The sequence below is a fragment of the Eretmochelys imbricata genome, chromosome 9, assembly GCF_965152235.1.
Source record: "Eretmochelys imbricata isolate rEreImb1 chromosome 9, rEreImb1.hap1, whole genome shotgun sequence".
Taxonomy (NCBI): Eukaryota; Metazoa; Chordata; order Testudines; family Cheloniidae; genus Eretmochelys; species Eretmochelys imbricata.
In genome coordinates this window covers 60,927,199-60,945,880 of record NC_135580.1, presented here as the reverse complement: position 1 = coordinate 60,945,880, position 18,682 = coordinate 60,927,199, and the positions used below count along the sequence as shown (strand labels likewise).

Sequence of the window (18,682 nt, the reverse complement as noted above, 5' to 3'; positions counted from 1 at the left end):
TGGGAATGGCCCCCCTGCGGATCAGGGAGAGAGCACACAGGGAGAGGCACCTTGTTCGGAGGGCGTGCTGGGAGGGGATGGGCCCACCAGGGGCATAATGAGGGTGCAGCCTAACTAGAGAGGCCTGTGGGGTGGGGGATCCACGAGTGGGGGCAGGGAAGGTGAACGGGAATGCAGACAGGCCGTGGGGATGCACTCACCTGCAGATCCCGTGAAGCCACTAATCCACGCCAGCCGTGCATCCCGCTCAGCAATGTACTCGCTCTGGGACACAGAGAGACACGGCATGACAGTGCATGCCTGCCCCCTGCCACACGCAGAGAGACGCCATCACAGTGCACACCTACTTCCCTCATGCAGAGACACACCATCACAGTGCATGCCTACCCCCCCACGCAGAGACACACCATCATAGCGCACGCCTACCCTCCCCGCAGACACGCCATCACCACGCATGCCTACCCCCTCACACAAAGACACGCCACCGCAGTGCACACCTGCCACACCACTCAGAGACACGCATCACAATGCACGCCTTTCCCCCCATGCAGAGACACGCCATCAAAGCGCATGCCTGACCCCACCTCTACGCAGAGACACGCCATCACAGCATACACCTACTCCCCTCATGCAGAGACACACCATGCCAGTGCACACCTGCCCCCCTGTGATGCAGTGGGGATTTTCCCTTGTTAATGTTGTATGTGAGCCTATGTGAGTCTTACTGTTTTGCATGAATGCTGTGTGTGCCTCAGTTTCCCTGTGTATTGCACCAATATCTAGGTGGTGGGAATAAGGGTGTGTGACTTTTGCGGGGGCTGCTCCAGCTGCCTGCATGGATGCTATGGCCTCTCCTTCATAACCTGAGACCCCAGGGGTGGGGATGCAACCAGGTGACTCTTGGCCCGGGAAGCGAGTCAAAGGCCAGAGGAGGAGCAACAGGCAGGGCAGGGGCCAGGCAGCTGGAAGCGAGTTGGCTGTCTTGGGGTACAAGCGGAGGGTCAGAGCCCTGACTCTAGGCTCCCCTCCCCCCAAGATGGACTTGGCTGAAAGTCACTGATTTCTGTGCTAACAAATTCTGTTCTATGCCAGGGATTCCCCAACACCCCCACCCCCTCCCCAGTTTTGTGAACTAGTTACACGCAGTGTTGCCAATGTAGTGATTGTTTGGAAATTTGAATTGAAATTGAAACATTAATACTGTACACACTTTAAAAGCATATAAAAAGCAGGGGTTCTCAAACTGGGGGTCGGGACCCCTCAGGGGGTCGTGAGGTTATTACATGGGGGTCGTGAGCTGTCAGCCTCCACCCCAAATCCCGCTTTGCCTCCAGCATTTATAATGGTGTTAAATATATAAAAATGTGTTTTTAATTTATAAGGGGGGGGGTCGCACTCAGAGGTTTGCTATGTGAAAGGGGTCACCAGTACACAAGTTTGAGAACCGCTGATATAAAATGTATGATAACATACGTGTATCTGCAAAAGTATAATACATTTGAAAAGTATGAACATAGACTGGCTTCCTTGTACAGCTGTTGTTTTTTATGACAATGCCAGTGCATTCAACAGTGATGTTGGCCAACCTAATAATTTCAAATTATGATTTGTAAGCAAAGTCTAAATGAGTTCTCCCTGACAGGTAGTGATGAGCTGGGGGCTGGGGGGAAAGGCTTCAGGACCAGATTGTATTTGCATTCACACCTAATCTACCTAGGTATCCAGCAAACAGAGCTGTGTTGCCCAAGCGATAGATTTTGGCTGGGGTTGGGTTACAAATCACTTGAATGCAGGGGGTAATGAAATGTTGTTGTTCTTATTGTCTGAGCAAAGGGCAGTAGAACTGTACTTAGCCTGTGCTGATTGAGGGCATCAAGAGAGAGGGTGGGGACAGGTGTTTGGCTTGATGGTCTGCCTAAGTCACAAGTACTATTTGACCTGCCCCTCTCCACTGTTTAAAGACAGAGCTGATTAGGCTCCATAGAGAGTCTTTTGTTTTAAGTGACCACTACAGCTGAAATCACTGATAATCAGGTCTAAGTGCTTAGACCTGCTGTGGGACAGGGTTTCTGTGGAAGAGACGGCCCAGTCTGCACTAGCAGCCAGGTTCCCCCACTGAGAGCTCAGCTGAAATCACTGAGAGCTGGGTGGAACTCAAGAGACCAACTCTCAGAGGTCACAGTGGCAGGTGGCAGCAGAAGGTGACAGCTCAGGGCCATTGGTAACAGATCGATGGAGTGCACAGTGGCACAACAAACAACAGTGGCCAGAGCGAACAGTGAGCAGCTGCAGGAATGAGCAAGGTGCCTTCTTGCCCCCAACCTCGGAGGTGAACTCATGTGAAAGCTCCTCTGAACTCTGAGTCTCCACTGACCAAGGACAACACTGGTGAGTGTTAATGAGGCTGTTAAGAATACTGGAGACACAACACAGTTCATGCAAACAAACATGGCTGTGGCATCATACTTTCTATTTAAGCAAGACATATCACACACTACAAACTGGAGGCCAATGTTAAGTGCATTGTCACTTGTTCATCCTGAAATTGAACACTGGTTCCGAACAAGACCAGCAAATGCTCACTATCTTTCTGCAAGAAACTCAACTGACTAGCTAGAAGCACGTGGCGCAACAGTGAAAGACTCAACAGTTGAAAAAGTGTAGAACTCTCTCACCACATTCAAAAAATTCGCATACATGGCTGATGAATGCACAAATGCAAATGGGCATCAAGTATTAAGTCATTGTGTATGTTATCTTGATGTCCGTGGTAGGCCAGTAGATGTATTTCTAGATGTTCAAGTTATAGAAGACACATTGGCTGCATCTGTGACAACCTACATCTTAGAGTTAAATGCTTGTCACTTGGACCCCAAACACATGGCCGCTTGTGCATTTGATGGACCTGCAAACTTCTCTGGAAGACATGGTGAAGTATAAGCTTTGCTCAGAGAAAAGTGTAACCCTAATCTCTCCTATGCAAACTACAGAGGCCATCTACTCCAACTAGCACTAGTACGAGCTGCAGACTCTTCAAAAGACATTAAAAAAGCTACAGATTTAATGTCTTCATTAGATTCTTTTTTCAGCAAGAGTCCAAAAAGACTGAATATCTTGGAAAATACAGAAGATATAGAAGATACACTGGGACTGAAGTTCAGATTAGTCCAACCTGGGAAAATCCTTTCCCTGTCTCTTGACTGTTGTCTTAAAATTACTCCAGCCATTATTACTGGCCTTGGAAAGTATCTACCAAGATGGGATGGATCTAAGTAGTGAGGCTGGTGGATTACCTTTGCTACTACGTTCAGAGAAGACTATTGCCGTTCTCTCTCTTGTAAGTCTACTGTTGAAACTACTTGGGTCATTAAACAATGCCATCCAGGCATCTGCTACAACAGTAGTAGATCTTTGTCCAGCAATAGAAGCGACATTTGGATCAATCAGAGCTATCCATTGAAAAAGTACTGGAAGAAGCAAAGACTTCAGTCCAGAAGTTGAGTAATGAAGGTATGATGAATGATGAAACATGATGAAATGATGAAAAAGAACGCTCAACTGTACTGTTGTGACTGGGAGTAACAAGAGATGAATTCCTACTTCCTTCATCCCAGGAAACATAGCACAAAGATTGGGTCAAGCCACTAGTGATGATAAAAAAGAAGTTGAAGTCAAATCTTCATTCGTCATATGATATTCCACTCTGTGTTCAAATTCTCTATTCTGTCCTGAGCACATGGCAGCCCCATTGCTGGTAGTGCCTCACTCCACTCAACTGTCGGTGTTTTATAGGACTGAGATCTGTAAAAGCTACATAGAGGTTGAGTAGAATCTAGAAGTCGCTGTTGTAGATTTTTAAGAATCTAGTCTGTGTACTTTTTCAGTTGTCTTAACAAACACTTCTTGTCCTCTTCACTTAAGAATTCAATATATATTCAATATTGAATTTTCATCATTGAATAGAATTTTGTGTTTTGAAAGAAGTTGCCTTCTGCCTGATCATGTGAATGAACTAATGAACATATCAACTGAAGGAATGGAAGTACCGGACAAACAAGAAGACACCAAAGATGAACGCATTGCATTCAAGAAGTTCATTAACAGAGTTGTGCGAAATTATAACAAGAAACCAAGAAGGATGTAGACGTAGTGCTTCATAGAAGGCTTGAGTAGCCAACTTTAAATTGTGTGATGATTTTAAAACATAAGTTAAATCTAATAAAATGGTCATGAAACATTTTTCAGTTTTTACTATGGTGCCATACAGCTCACCTTCACCCTCAGGGTCTCACCCCTCATCGGCTCTGACCCACCACCCCCGTAAATTCGAACAACCTCCCCTAATTTAAATTCCTGGGGAAAACACTGTTCCACGCTGTGTTCCTATCAACTAATAAATCTTCTGTTTTACTGGCTGGCTGAGAGTCACGTCTGACTGTGGAGTTGCGGGGCAGGGCCCTCTGGCTTCCCCAGGAGCCTCGCCCAGGCAAACTCGCTGCGGGAAGCGCACAGTGTGGAAGGGGATACTGAACGCTCCAAGGTCAGACCCAGGAAGGTCGAAGCTGTGTAAGCTTCTTGCCCTGGAGACAAGAAGGCTCCCCCAGGGTATTGGCTTGCTTCGTATGGAGTAGTTTCAGAGCATCTCCCTGGTAACTCCATGACACCCCCATGCAGAGACACCCCAGCAAAGCACTTGCCTGCCCCTGCAGAGATACGCCATCACAGCGCTTGCGTGCCCCCACAGACACCCCAGAACAGCGCATGCCAGCCACCCCACGCAGAGACATGCCATCCCAGTGCACGCCTGTCCCCACCCCCCACACAGAGACACGCCATCCCAGCGCATGCCTGCCCTCACCCCCCACGCAGAGACACGCCATCCCAGTGCACGCCTGTCCCCACCCCCCACACAGAGACACGCCATCCCAGTGCACGCCTGTCCCCACCCCCCACGCAGAGACATGCCATCCCAGCGCACTCCTGCCCCCCCACGCAGAGACACGCCATCCCAGCGCATGCCTGCACCCTCCACGCAGAGACACGCCATTCCAGTACATGCCTGCCCCCCCCCACGCAGAGACACACCATCCCAGCGCATGCCTGCCCCACACACAGAGACACGCCATCCCAGCACACGCCGGCCCCCCCCACGCAGAGACACGCCATCCCAGCACACGCCGGCCCCCCCCACGCAGAGACACGCCATCCCAGCGCATGCCTGCCCTCACCCCCCACACAGAGACATGCCATCCCAGTGCACACCTGTCCCCACCCCCCACGCAGAGACATGCCATCCCAGCGCATGCCTGCACCCTCCACGCAGAGACACGCCATTCCAGCACACGCCTGCCCCCCCCACGCAGAGACACGCCATCCCAGTGCATGCCTGCCCCACACACAGAGACACGCCATCCCAGCACACGCCGGCCCCCCCCACGCAGAGACACGCCATCCCAGCACACGCCGGCCCCCCCCCACAGAGACACGCCATCCCAGCACACGCCGGCCCCCCCCCCACGCAGAGACATGCCATCCCAGCGCATGCCTGCCCTCACCCCCCACGCAGAGACATGCCATCCCAGTGCACACCTGTCCCCACCCCCCACGCAGAGACATGCCATCCCAGCGCATGCCTGCACCCTCCACGCAGAGACACGCCATCCCAGCGCATGCCTGCCCCACACACAGAGACACGCCATCCCAGCACACGCCGGCCCCCCCCACGCAGAGACACGCCATCCCAGCACACGCCGGCCCCCCCCACGCAGAGACACGCCATCCCAGCACACGCCGGCCCCCCCCACGCAGAGACACGCCATCCCAGCACACGCCGGCCCCCCCCACGCAGAGACACGCCATCCCAGCACACGCCGGCCCCCCCACGCAGAGACACGCCATCCCAGCACACGCCGGCCCCCCCCCACAGAGACACGCCATCCCAGCGCATGCCTGCCCCACACACAGAGACACGCCATCCCAGCACACGCCGGCCCCCCCCACGCAGAGACACGCCATCCCAGCACACGCCGGCCCCCCCCACGCAGAGACACGCCATCCCAGCACACGCCGGCCCCCCCCCACAGAGACACGCCATCCCAGCACACACCGGCCCCCCCCACGCAGAGACACGCCATCCCAGCACACGCCTGCCCCCCCCACGCAGAGACACGCCATCCCAGCACACGCCGGCCTCCCCCCCACAGAGACACGCCATCCCAGCACACGCCGGCCCCCCCCACGCAGAGACACGCCATCCCAGCACACGCCGGCCCCCCCCCACAGAGACACGCCATCCCAGCACACACCGGCCCCCCCCACGCAGAGACACGCCATCCCAGCACACGCCTGCCCCCCCCACGCAGAGACACGCCATCCCAGCACACGCCGGCCTCCCCCCCACAGAGACACGCCATCCCAGCACACGCCGGCCCCCCCCACGCAGAGACACGCCATCCCAGTGCACACCTGTCCCCACTCCCCACGCAGAGACATGCCATCCCAGCGCATGCCTGCACCCTCCACGCAGAGACACGCCATTCCAGCACACGCCTGCCCCCCCCACGCAGAGACACGCCATCCCAGCGCATGCCTGCCCCACACACAGAGACACGCCATCCCAGCACACGCCGCCCCCCCCCACGCAGAGACACGCCATCCCAGCACACGCCGGCCCCCCCCATGCAGAGACACGCCATCCCAGCACACGCCAGCCCCCCCCCACAGAGACACGCCATCCCAGCACACGCCGACTCCCCCCACGCAGAGACACGCCATCCCAGCACATGCCTGCCCCCCACACAGAGACACGCCATCCCAGTGTACACTTGCCCCCCAAGACACCCCAGCATAGCACATGCCTCGCCCCCACAGAGACACACTATCACAGCACCCCCCACACACACACCCCCGACACCCCAGCACAGCGCTGCTGCCCAGGGATGAGTGCGCTGAACAGTCTGGACACTGGCAGACACCAGCTGCCCAGTGGGACTCTGCCCTACAGCCCCTCCCACTAGCAAGGCTCATGGTGCCTGGGGGGCAGGGGCTGTGCACCAAGGGGAACATGATCCAGACAGGGGAAAGGGGCAGGTGTTTGGGCCAGAAGCGCTGGGCCAAACAGCTGTGCTCCCAGGGACAGGCAGCGAGGGCCTGAACCACAGGCAGGCACTGTGCAAAGGGTGCCTATTCCTGATCAGGGTGCAGCAAATGCTGGAGCCCCTGCCCCGGGGAATGGAGGGTGGGGGAGACCCTAGGGCAGGACAGAGACCTGGAGGCTGGCAGCCTGGGCCTTACCATGTGTGCATCGGTGGCTGGGATGATGTAGGCACTGATGTTGTAGAACTGCATGCGCTGGCGTAGGGCATTTAGCTGTGCGCTCGTGTCCGTCACCATGGGGGGCAGGAACTGAGGTCACAGAGAAACACACTAATGAGGGGCCGATCCCCGGAGCAGCCCTCCGCCCTCCTAGCCTTCCGTGGGGGCCCTGCACTGCTGGCATGGAGAGCAGGAGTAGTGAGGACGTGCAGCTGTGCTGACCACTCTACTCCTGTGTGCTGCCAGGCTGAGCAGCATGTCATTGAAACCACCCAAGGGCTGGCTGGCTGCTCCCTGGGGCCCATAACAGACGGCCCTGGCAGCACGTGGACCCTCTGACGTGTATTGCCTGCACTCGGGGCAACGGGGCTCAGAGCTGAGCGCAGACAGGACAGAGACAGTCTTCAGAAAGGCAGGGAGGTGCCCCTGTGTTGTAGGGGGCTCGGCTTTCTGTTCAGGCGCTGGCTGGCTGCCCTTTGGCTACCCTGCCAGGGCATGTGGATCCCTTGCTTTGCACTGAGAAGCCGGGAGAAGGCTGGAGGCAGAGAAGGGCAGAGAGGAGGGAGAAGGCCTGGGCCCGAGAGAATCTGGCTAGTGGGGGGTGCAGTCAGGCCGGGGAGGATCTCACCGGAGGGGATGTAGTGCAGTCTCTGATGTCACTCCGAGCAGAGCTGCTTTGCTTCAGCCATCCCATGGCACAGCCTAGGAGCAAGGGAGAGAACCACGTCAGCAGCTGCTAGGATGTGCCCCTCTCCCTGAACCACTGAAATCCCTCCTCCTCGTTCCCTGCCATGTGTTCCTGGTGCCCCGTAAGCCCCAGCGCTGTGAGGCCAGACCTCTCTTCCTCTGCAAACCACGGCTGCTCAGAAGGCTATGCAGAGACAAGGAAGATGCCAGTGCTCTAGCAGTGGGCTTATGGGGCCCAGAGCCAAGAAGCAGGGCCTATCTCCATGTCACACTAGTACGCGACAAAGAGCCTGGTTGTGAGGAAGACTTCCCCCAGCCTAGAGACAGTACAAAGCCTCTGCTGCAAACGCTGGTGATACTTGATGTTTTTCCTAAAGCTCCAGCTTCTGGAGTCCTGTGAGTTTGGAGAATCTTAGCTTGTGCTTTGTAAGATATAGTATGTTCCCAGCCCATGTGGTTGTGGAGAGAAGCCAGACATCATTGGCCGAGTGCAGCTGGAGGACTCAGAAACCAGGAGGTTTACATTTATTATTGTTTTAAATCTCATGACTTTTCAGCCAATCTCATGATTTCCTGACTCCAAGTTTTTGAGTGCTTGGGTTGGTGACACTCAAACCCAGGATTGGCCTGGCATCTGATCAGTCTCTACCACTGCCCCCTGCAGAAGAGCAGAAGCAGAGGCTTTGTTCGCTCCCCTGCCCTAAAGCAGAACTCAAGCCTGGTGCCCAGCATTCAGCAAATAGCAAATTCACTGAAAAATGCATGTTTCAGGGTCCTGAACCTGTTCAAGAATTTGCATTGAATTCAGCCAGTCGTTTCAGCCCCAAAAAGAAACATTTTGGAAATGCTGACTCAGTCTGTTTTAACAATATCCATTCAAAGCGACATTTGAAATGCTTTGTTCAACCTGGTTTTCATATAGTCAAGAAACCAGTTCTCACTGACCCAAGGTTTTTTTTCCTGTTCAACCACAAAACCCCCAAATCAATGATTTGCTCAGCCCAAGCGGAACAGAACTGTGGCCTGAGCAGGGGCAGTACCTGGGACAGAGCACCTCCTTGGGCCCGGTTTCGGTGTCAGTGTGGCACCCAGACTCACCTCGGCAGCAGATTGCTTTCTGTTGGACGTGACCAAGTTAGACTCCAACTCCAAGTTGCTTAAATATTTTAGCATCAGGGTGAAATGTTCAGATGTTGCTGACTGTAAGTGAACTAGGTACGTGGGGTAGGTTCACACAGTGTGTGTGTGGGGGGGGAGGTGTCTGTGTGATGCATGTGTGTATACTAGGGCTGTCAAGAGATTAGAAACATTAATCACGATTAATCGCACGATTAAAAAAATTAATAGAATACCATTTATTTAAATATTTTTGGATGTTTTCTACATTTTCAAATATATTGATTTCAAGTACAACACAGAATACAAAGTGTACAGTGCTCACTTTATATTTTTTTTTATTACAAATTTTTGCACTCTAAAAATAATAAACAAAAGAAATAGTATTTTTCAATTCACCTCAAACAAGTGCAGTAGTGCAATCTCTTTGTCATGAAAGTGCAACTTACAAATGTAGAATTATGTAAAAAAATCACCCGCATTCAAAAACAATGTAAAACTTTAGAGCCTACAAGTCCACTCAGTCCTACTTCTTGTTCAGTCAATCGCTCAGACAAACAAGTTTGTCTACAAGTTTGTTTACATTTGCAGGCAATAATGCTGCCTGCTTCTTGTTTACAATGTCACCTGAAAGTGTGAACAGGCGTTCTCATGACACTGTTGCAGCCGGCATCGCAAGGTATTTATGTGCCAGTTGCGCTAAAGATTCATATGTCCCTTCACGCTTCAACCACCATTCCCAGGGACATACGTCCATGCTGATGACGGGTTCTGCTTGATAATGATCCAAAGCAATGCAGATTGATGCATGTTTCATTATCTGAGTCAGAAGGTTGATTTTCTTTTTTGGTGGTTTGGGTTCTGTAGTTTCTGCATCAGAGTGTTGCTCTTTTAAGACTTCTGAAAGCATGTTACACACCCTGTCCTGATCAGATTTTGGAAGGCACTGCAGATTCTTAAATCTTGAGTCGGGTGCTATAGCTATCTTTAGAAATCTCACATTGGTACCTTCTTTGCATTTTGTGAAATCTGCAGTGAAAAATTAGAGGGAACACTGATGATGGCCCAGCACATGCTGTTTGTTTTAAGAACACTTTCACTGCAGATTTCACAAAATGCAAAGAAGGTACCAATGTGAGATTTCTAAAGATAGCTATAGCACCCGACCCAAGATTTAAGAATCTGAAGTGCCTTCCAAAATCTGATCAGGACAGGGTGTGTAACATGCTTTCAGAAGTCTTAAAAGAGCAACACTCTGATGCAGAAACTACAGAACCCGAAAAAAGAAAAGGAGTACTTGTGGCACCTTAGAGACTAACCAATTTATTTGAGCATAAGCTTTCGTGAGCTACAGCTCACTTCATCGGATGCATACTGTGGAAAGTGTAGAAGATCTTTTTATACACACAAAGCATGAAAAAATACCTCCCCTCACCTCACTCTCCTGCTGGTAATAGCTTATCTAAAGTGATCACTCTCCTTACAATGTGTATGATAATCAAGTTGGGCCATTTCCAGCACAAATCCAGGGTTTAACAAGAACGTCTGAGGAGGGGGGGAGTAGGAAAAAACAAGGGGTAATAGGTTACCTTGCATAATGACTTAGCCACTCCCAGTCTCTATTCAAGCCTAAGTTAATTGTATCCAATTTGCAAATGAATTCCAATTCAACAGTCTCTCGCTGGAGTCTGGATTTGAAGCTTTTTTGTTGTAATATCGCAACTTTCATGTCTGTAATCGCGTGATCAGAGAGATTGAAATGTTCTCCGACTGGTTTATAAATGTTATAATTCTTGACATCTGATTTGTGTCCATTTATTCTTTTACATAGAGACTGTCCAGTTTGACCAATGTACATGGCAGAGGGGCATTGCTGGCACATGATGGCATATATCACATTGGTAGATGTGCAGGTGAACGAGCCTCTGATAGTGTGGCTGATGTTATTAGGCCCTGTGATGGTGTCCCCTGAATAGATATGTGGGCACAGTTGGGAACGGGCTTTGTTGCAAGGATAGGCTCCTGGGTTAGTGGTTCTGTTGTGTGGTATGTGGTTGCTGGTGAGTATTTGCTTCAGGTTGGGGGGCTGTCTGGAGGCAAGGACTGGCCTGTCTCCCAAGATTTGTGAGAGTGTTGGGTCATCCTTCAGGATAGGTTGTAGATCCTTACTAATGCGTTGGAGGGGTTTTAGTTGGGGGCTGAAGGTGACGGCTAGTGGCGTTCTGTTATTTTCTTTGTTAGGCCTGTCCTGTAGTAGGTGACTTCTGGGAACTCTTCTGGCTCTATCAATGTGTTTCTTCACTTCCGCAGGTGGGTATTGTAGTTGTAAGAATGCTTGATAGAGATCTTGTAGGTGTTTGTCTCTGTCTGAGGGGTTGGAGCAAATGCGGTTATATCGTAGAACTTGGCTGTAGACAATGGATCGTGTGGAGTGGTCAGGGTGAAAGCTGGAGGCATGTAGGTAGGAATAGCGGTCTGTAGGTTTCCGGTATAGGGTGGCGTTTATGTGACCATCGTTTATTAGCACTGTAGTGTCCAGGAAGTGGATCTCTTGTGTGGACTGGACCAGGCTGAGGTTGATGGTAGGATGGAAATTGTTGAAATCATGGTGGAATTCCTCAAGGGCTTCTTTTCCATGGGTCCAGATGATGAAGATGTCATCAATAACCCGAACCACGAAAAAAGAAAATCCTTCCCCACTCTGAACTCTAGGGTACAGATGTGGGGACGTGCATGAAGGACCCCCTAAGCTTATTTTTACCAGCTTAGGTTAAAAACTTCCTCAAGGTACAAACTTTGCCTTGTCCTTGAACCGTATGCTGCCGCCACCAAGCGTTTTAAACAAAGAACAGGGAAAGAGCCCACTTGGAGACGTCTTCCCCCAAAATATCCCCCCAAACCCTACACCCCCTTTCCTGGGGAAGGCGTGATAAGAATCCTCACCAATTTGTACAGGTGAACACAGACCCAAACCCTTGGATCTTAAGAACAATGAAAAATCAATCAGGTTCTTAAAAGAAGAATTTTAATGGAAAAAAAGGTAAAAGAATCACCTCTGTAAAATCAGGAGGGAAAATACTTTACAGGGTATTCAGATTCAAAACGCAGAGGATCCCCCTCTGGGCAAAACCTTAAAGTTACAGAAAACAGGAATAAACCTCCCTCTTAACACAGGGAAAATTCACATAAAATGAAAGATAAACTTATCTGCCTTGCCTGGCTTACCTATACTGGTTGCAATATTGGAGACTTGGATTAGTATGGGTTGGAGAAGATGGATTTCTGTCTGGCCCCTCTCAGCCCCAAGAGAGAACAAACATGTAAACAAAGACCACAAACAAAAGCCTCCCCGCCCCAGATTTGAAAGTATCTTGTTCCCTTATTGATCCTTCGGGTCAGGTGCCAGCCAGGTTAGCTGAGCTTCTTAACCCTTTACAGGTAACAGGATGTTGCCTCTGGCCAGGAGGGATTTTATAGCACTGTATACAGAAAGGTGGTTACCCTTTCCTTTATATTTATGACAGTCTCTAAGGTGCCACAAGTCCTCCTGTTCTTTTTGCGGATACAGACTAACACGGCTGCTGCTCTGCAACCTGTGTTTCTAAAAGCTCTGCCCTAGGGATTATTGTGGGGCAGGTCTCTGGCCTATACGATTCAGGAGATCAGACTAGGTCACACTGGTCCCTTCTGGCCTTGGAACCTACGAGTCTAAGGCTGTGTCTACACTGCCACTTTCAGAACTAAAACTTCTGTTGTTCAGGGGTGTGAAAAAACAACCCCTGAGCGACAACGAAAAGTGCCAGTACAGGCAGTGCTTTATGGCCATGTTCCCACCAATAAAGCTACCACCACTCGTTCGGGGTGGCTTTTTTAATCCCTCTCCCCCACCGGTAAAGCGTGTCTACACTGCCCACGTCACCGCGCGGCCGTGCTGTGGCCACGCTGCCATGTGGATAGTGTAGACACACCCTAAGAAAGGGGAATAGTGTTCTTACAGATTCTGGGTTTAAGGGATTAGTCTCGGAACTGAGATGTAAAGTAAGACAGGGAGCCTGCAGGGGCTGAGGAGCGCCCTGGGACAGCACCTGTCCACAGGCAGGAAGATGGGGCAGAGAGAAGTGTATCTCATGGGATACAGAAGGGCCAAGGTTTAGGTAATGATACTGGTTTTGGGGGCTGGGGGATTGGAGATGTCCCCCACACGGGGGATTCTTCCACTCCCCCTGCTGGGGATCTCAAGGAATAGCTTGAAGATGCTCTTCCAAGGAGCACTTCTCCCCAGCTGTGTTGTGTTTCCATGTCATTGTCCAGCTGGCAATTATGAGGCGTGAGCTCTGTGAGCTGTATGGATTTCCCAGCATTTCTGGAACACATAGATTTGATCCCTAGAGAGCAAGACTCGGCTTCAACAACACAAAACTGCACATCAAATAGAAACCGTGCAGTGTCTCACCCTCTAAACACGAGCAGGAGAGCTCCAGGATTGCGAGAGAGAGTTCCTGGAATCAGCCAGAGAGCATGAAGGTGTTTGCAGCCATGAGAAGGAGATTGATTGCAAACAGGGATTCTGGACACATTCGAGGTTTCCAATACATACATTTTCCTGAATCCAAAGGAACCACAAGCACCTCAGCCCCAAGAGAGGTGCCTGCACGGGAGACCAGAACCGGAGGAGTCAGAGCAAGGTGCAGAAATCTGGAGAGCTTGTGGGTGGTGTAGATGGGAAGGGGAACAGAATGGAGTCAGGTCATGCTCCATGTACTGGGGGAGCAGAGTGGATGGTTGTGACACTTGGGCTGTAACTTTTCCCTGCTTAGGAATTTATCATGGAAACTAGGTCAAATTAGTTTCAACGAAGAACGTTATGAACAGGTGCAAGAGAACCGCAGAGACACTGGGCTAGTCGGAACCAAACAGGCCACGTTGATGTCATCCAAGGACTGCTGAAATGATGCTAAGTAAAAACAGATGATGATGTGGAGCCAAAATTGGGATGTTGGATATTAGGCCTAATTGGAGGAGAAAATAATGAGGGGCTGAACCATTCCACCCACCCTTCCCTGTGTGGATCCTTAAAGAAAGAGCGTTTTGGGGGGAAAGACAGAACGAACAGACAGAAGAGGAAGAAAAGATGGAGGCTACTGAAGTAAGCTTCACCATCATAGGTACCACCCCCGCCCCCATTTCCTGGGACCCTGGGCCTTCATCATCCTGCTCCTGAGAGATGTCCTGACCAGATCGAGCCAGAGGGAGGAACCTAGCTGACATCACCACCTCTCTCAGCTCCAGCTGAATTCCCAGCGCCTGGCATGACAGTTTTACTACCTTGACACTGTCAAACAAGGGCTTTTCCGTGTAAAAACAGCAGCTCATGCCCACCTCAGCCAACTTCATCTCTTTTCCCAGAAAAGACAGGCTCTCCCCTTGTATCAGGGGAGGAGGAAGCAGAGAGGAAGCCGGGCACTTGCTGTGTATTTGGGGGCGGGAGCAGAGAGGAGGTCAGAGAGGAGGTTGGGCACTCGGTGTGTATCGGGGAAGGGGGGAGCAGAGAGGAGCCCAGCATTTGCTGTGTATCGGGGAGGGGGAGCAGAGAGGACACTGGGCACTCACTGTGTCTCGGGGAGGTGGGGAACAGAGAGGAGGCCGGGCACCCGCTGTCTATCTGGAGGGTGGGGGATAGAGAGGAGGCCAGGCAGTTGCTGTGTACTATTTACTATGGCTAAACATAAATGTGTCCAAAGAATGCAGACCACATGTACAGGATGGGGGATTCTATCCTGGGAAGCAGTGACCGTGAAAAAGATTTCAGGGGGTGGATAATCAGTTGAACATGAGCTCCCAGTGCTACACTGTGATCAAAAAGACGAATGCATTCTTGAAATGCATAAACAGGTGTGACGAAGTGGGACTGTTCTTAATGTTTCCTCTGAATAGTGTGGGGGTGCCTCAGTTTCCCCTATGCAGTTCTTAAGTATCTAGGTGGTGGGATAAGGGTGTATGATCGTTGCAGAGCCCTAGAGGGCAGGTATGTGCAGGGGTCTGGACACAGAGAATGGCCAACACCCTGTTTCCTGGCAACTGATGGCCTGGGCCCTTCCCCGCTGCAAGGTGAGAGCTAAAGGGTTGGAGAATAAAGGAATCAGGTGACATTCTGGCATTCCGGAAAGGGACAAAGCCCAGAGGAGGAGGGGCTGCAGGGGGAGGCAGTTTGGGGCTGGCTGGGGACTAGGAGTGAAGTGCAGACATGGTTGTCTGGCTCACTGCCCCCCAAAATGGACTCAGCTGAGGGGTCCTGTTCTCTGCACCTACAAGCTCTGTATTAGACCATGTTCCTGTCATCTAATAAACCTCTGTTTTACTGGCTGGCTGAAAGTCACGTCTGACTGCGGAGTTGGGGTGCAGGGCCCTCTGGCTTCCCCAGGACCCCACCTGGGCGGACTCGCTGTGGAAGCACATGGAGGGGCAGAGAGGGTGCTGAATGCTCCGAGGTCAGACCCAGGAAGGTGGAAGCTGTGTGAGCTGTGGGTCCTGCAGACAGTCTGCTCACAGAAAGGAGACTTCCCCAGAGTCCTGACTGGCTTCATAGGGAGCAGTTCCAGAGCATCGCCCGGGGACTCCGTGACAACAGGGAATCTCGAGTCGGAGCAGAGAAGTTATTTTACCTCTGTGTTGGGCACTGGTGCGACTACTGCTGGAATCCTATGTCCAATTCTGGTGTCCACAACTCAAGAATGATGTTGATAAACTGGAGAGGGGTCAGCCAAGAGCCACAAGAACAATTAAAGGATTAGAAAACCTGCCTTACAGTGAAGGGGCTTAATCTATTTAGCTTAACAAAGCAAAGGTTAAGAGGTAACTTGATCCCAGTATATAAGTACCTCCATGGGGAAGAAATCAATCTAGCGGAGAAAGTTATACCACGATCCAGTGGCTGGAAGTTGAAACTACACAAATTCAGATGGGAAATAAGGCATACATTTTTATCTGTGAGAGTAATTAACCACTGGAACAATTTACCAAGGGTTGTAGTGGATTCTCCATCACTGACAATTTTTAAATCAAGATTGGATATGTTTCTAAAAGATCCACTCTGAGAATTATTTGGGGGCAGTTCTCTGGCCTCTGTTATACAGGGGCGGGGGGCGGGGTCAGACTAGATCAGAGGTGGGCAAAGTACAGCCCAGGGGCCGCATCTGGCCCTTCAGACATTTTAATCTGGCCCTTGAGCTCCTGCCGGGGAGGGTGGTCCGGGGCTTGCCCTGCTCTGGCACTTCAGATGAGGAGCGGGGTCGGGGGCTTGCCCCTCTCCATGCGTGCTGTGGCTCCATGCAGCTCCCGGAAGCAGCAGCATGTCCCCTCTCCAGCTCCTACGCGGAGGGGCAGCCAGAGGGCTCCCCACGCCACCCCTGCAGCTCCCATTGGCCAGCACCCCCATCCAGAGCCCTCAACCCCTCCCACACCCAACCCCCAATTTTGTGAGCATTCATGGCCTGCCATACAAGTTCCATACCAAGATGTGGCCCTTGGGGCAAAAAGTTTGCCCACCCTGGACTAGATGATCACAATGGACCCTTCTGGCTTTGGAATCAATGAGCCTATGAGCTAGGTAGATCTGCAGCATCATGAGAGGATGGGCAGGGACTGCGATTAGTGGGGACTTGCTGACCAGCATGCCCTGCCTGGAGCGTTGCACCCGCTGTACCATGGTCCCCCTAGAGACTGCTGGAACAGGGCTCCCTTCTGGTGGATGCTTGAGCCATTAAAAAACAAAGGAAATTACTGGATAAAAACATTATTAGTATGAGGTTAAGGTTCAGAGCGTGCCCACAGATTGGTCAAATTAGGGTACAAATCCTCACAAGAATGGGGTGGTTATCAAAAACCAACCGGTAAGCAGCCAGGCTATTCAGAGCCAAGGTAACTTTACAGCGAGGCAAACATATCAAAGCATGCAAATCCACAGAAAAAGAGGGCAAACCACCTTGTAGTGATACTCCAAGGTGATCTGAAATGGAGTCAGGCTTAGCCATTCGCCAAGATCTTCACACAAAGCTAGAATGCCCCATGCACATGACCAACAGCTGTATTCTGCAGATTCGTGCTCGGATACATGGATGACTCCTGGGGCTGCCATTCCCTACACTCTGCTGCTTACTCAGGGGCTGGTCCTGACACAGGCCACTCAGCACAGCACAGGATCGGATCCTGCCAATTCCACATGCCAAGATGCTCTCTTGGCTGAGTTATCGACTGAGTCTCTGATTACAGAACTGGAATCACTCTGATCTTAGTTTGCTGGGATTTTAATCTTTCTTGCTCTCATAATGTCAGTCACTGCAGGCCACCGGAGCACATCCCAGATCACTTGCCATCTGCTTGTGGAGGTGCCCAGCTGGGCCACTGATCTTCCCTGCACGAGTCCAGGCTGCACTGACCAATGCTTTGGGGTTGGAAAGTCCATTGCATATTCCCACAGTTTGTCCTTTAGTCAGTCTGTCATACAGGGGCCACAGATCAGTGCCCACAGGAGGGACAAGCCCCCAGGGCCAGCAGGAGCTGGAGAGCTCCGCTTCAGGTCTGGGGGACAGGGGCAAGGAGCAGCAGTACTATTGTCCTTTCTAAGAAGAAAACCTCACTTGTTTTCTCTGGGATGCCGAGCAAAGAGACTTGCCTTTATTTAACCCTAAACTTCCAACTCAGATCTCAATACCAAGACAGGCACATGGGTCCCGGCCCATGGCAACGAAAGGAAAGGCATGGGCTAGACATTCGAGGGGGTGAGGGGAGATTAGATAGATAGATAGATAGATTAGATAGATAGGCAGGCTCAGTGAGAACAATGGTTTGTCCCAGGCTCAGCCCAGCTCTCCATGCTGGTGCCATCTGAATGAAGACTCTCACCAACATACCAGGAAGGAGAAGTATCCAGGCCCATGTGGTCCAGTGAGAAGAGGGCATGTTTCCTTGGCAGTCCGGAGCCTTCTTCTTCCAGGTGGGATCAAAGAGCTGAGGTCTGAGTCTTTGTCTGACTCCCAGTCCCAGTCCTCCTGTCCTGGAAGTGTTACAGCTGTGCCCGCGAGACAGCAGGTCCTTAGTCAGCAACAGGCAGAGAGCTAGCTTTCAGATTCCTTTCACTTCCTCTGTCCTCCAGTTCAGATTCTTTCAACCAGATAAAAGCAAACAGATAATACAGCAAGGGACAGGGTCCCAAAGTCCAAAGATCCACCCAAAGTCAGCAGCAGTGACAGACAATATCAGAGAATCCAGCCTAGGCCTGCTCCCCTGGCACACTTCTGGGTAAGGCTGGGGCTTGAAAAGGACTGGAAAAGAAGCAGCATAGGGGCATGTGCCTTGCTTTGCTCCTGCCGGCTCTTCTGAGGGCCTGAAAGGAGATTTGTCTCGCCGGGTGTTTATGCTAGAAAGGTCAGGGATACAGGGTCTCCCTGGAAGTCTCACAGACCCAAAGATCTGGCATAGGGGAATCCTCTGCTCTCAGCTGGCAGGAGTGGGGCACAATCGTTCACATTCAGATGTTTAAGGTCACCAGGTTTACGAAGCCAGGCAA

The 18,682-nt window shown here is 51.4% G+C and overlaps 1 protein-coding gene across 1 annotated transcript in view; it reads right to left on the bottom strand.

Moving 5' to 3' along the window:
* The window catches only part of XPNPEP2 (X-prolyl aminopeptidase 2), a 38,436-nt gene extending 20,361 nt beyond the window's left edge, over nucleotides 1-18,075 (bottom strand). The window contains exons 1-4 of the mRNA XM_077826533.1: nucleotides 18,027-18,075; nucleotides 7,943-8,016; nucleotides 7,294-7,404; nucleotides 201-264 (exon numbers count right to left, since the gene is read on the bottom strand). Coding sequence (XP_077682659.1) covers nucleotides 201-264; nucleotides 7,294-7,404; nucleotides 7,943-8,016; nucleotides 18,027-18,075 — 298 coding nt within the window. The remainder of the gene's footprint in view (nucleotides 1-200; nucleotides 265-7,293; nucleotides 7,405-7,942; nucleotides 8,017-18,026) is intronic.
* Between the last annotated feature and the right edge of the window lie 607 nt (nucleotides 18,076-18,682).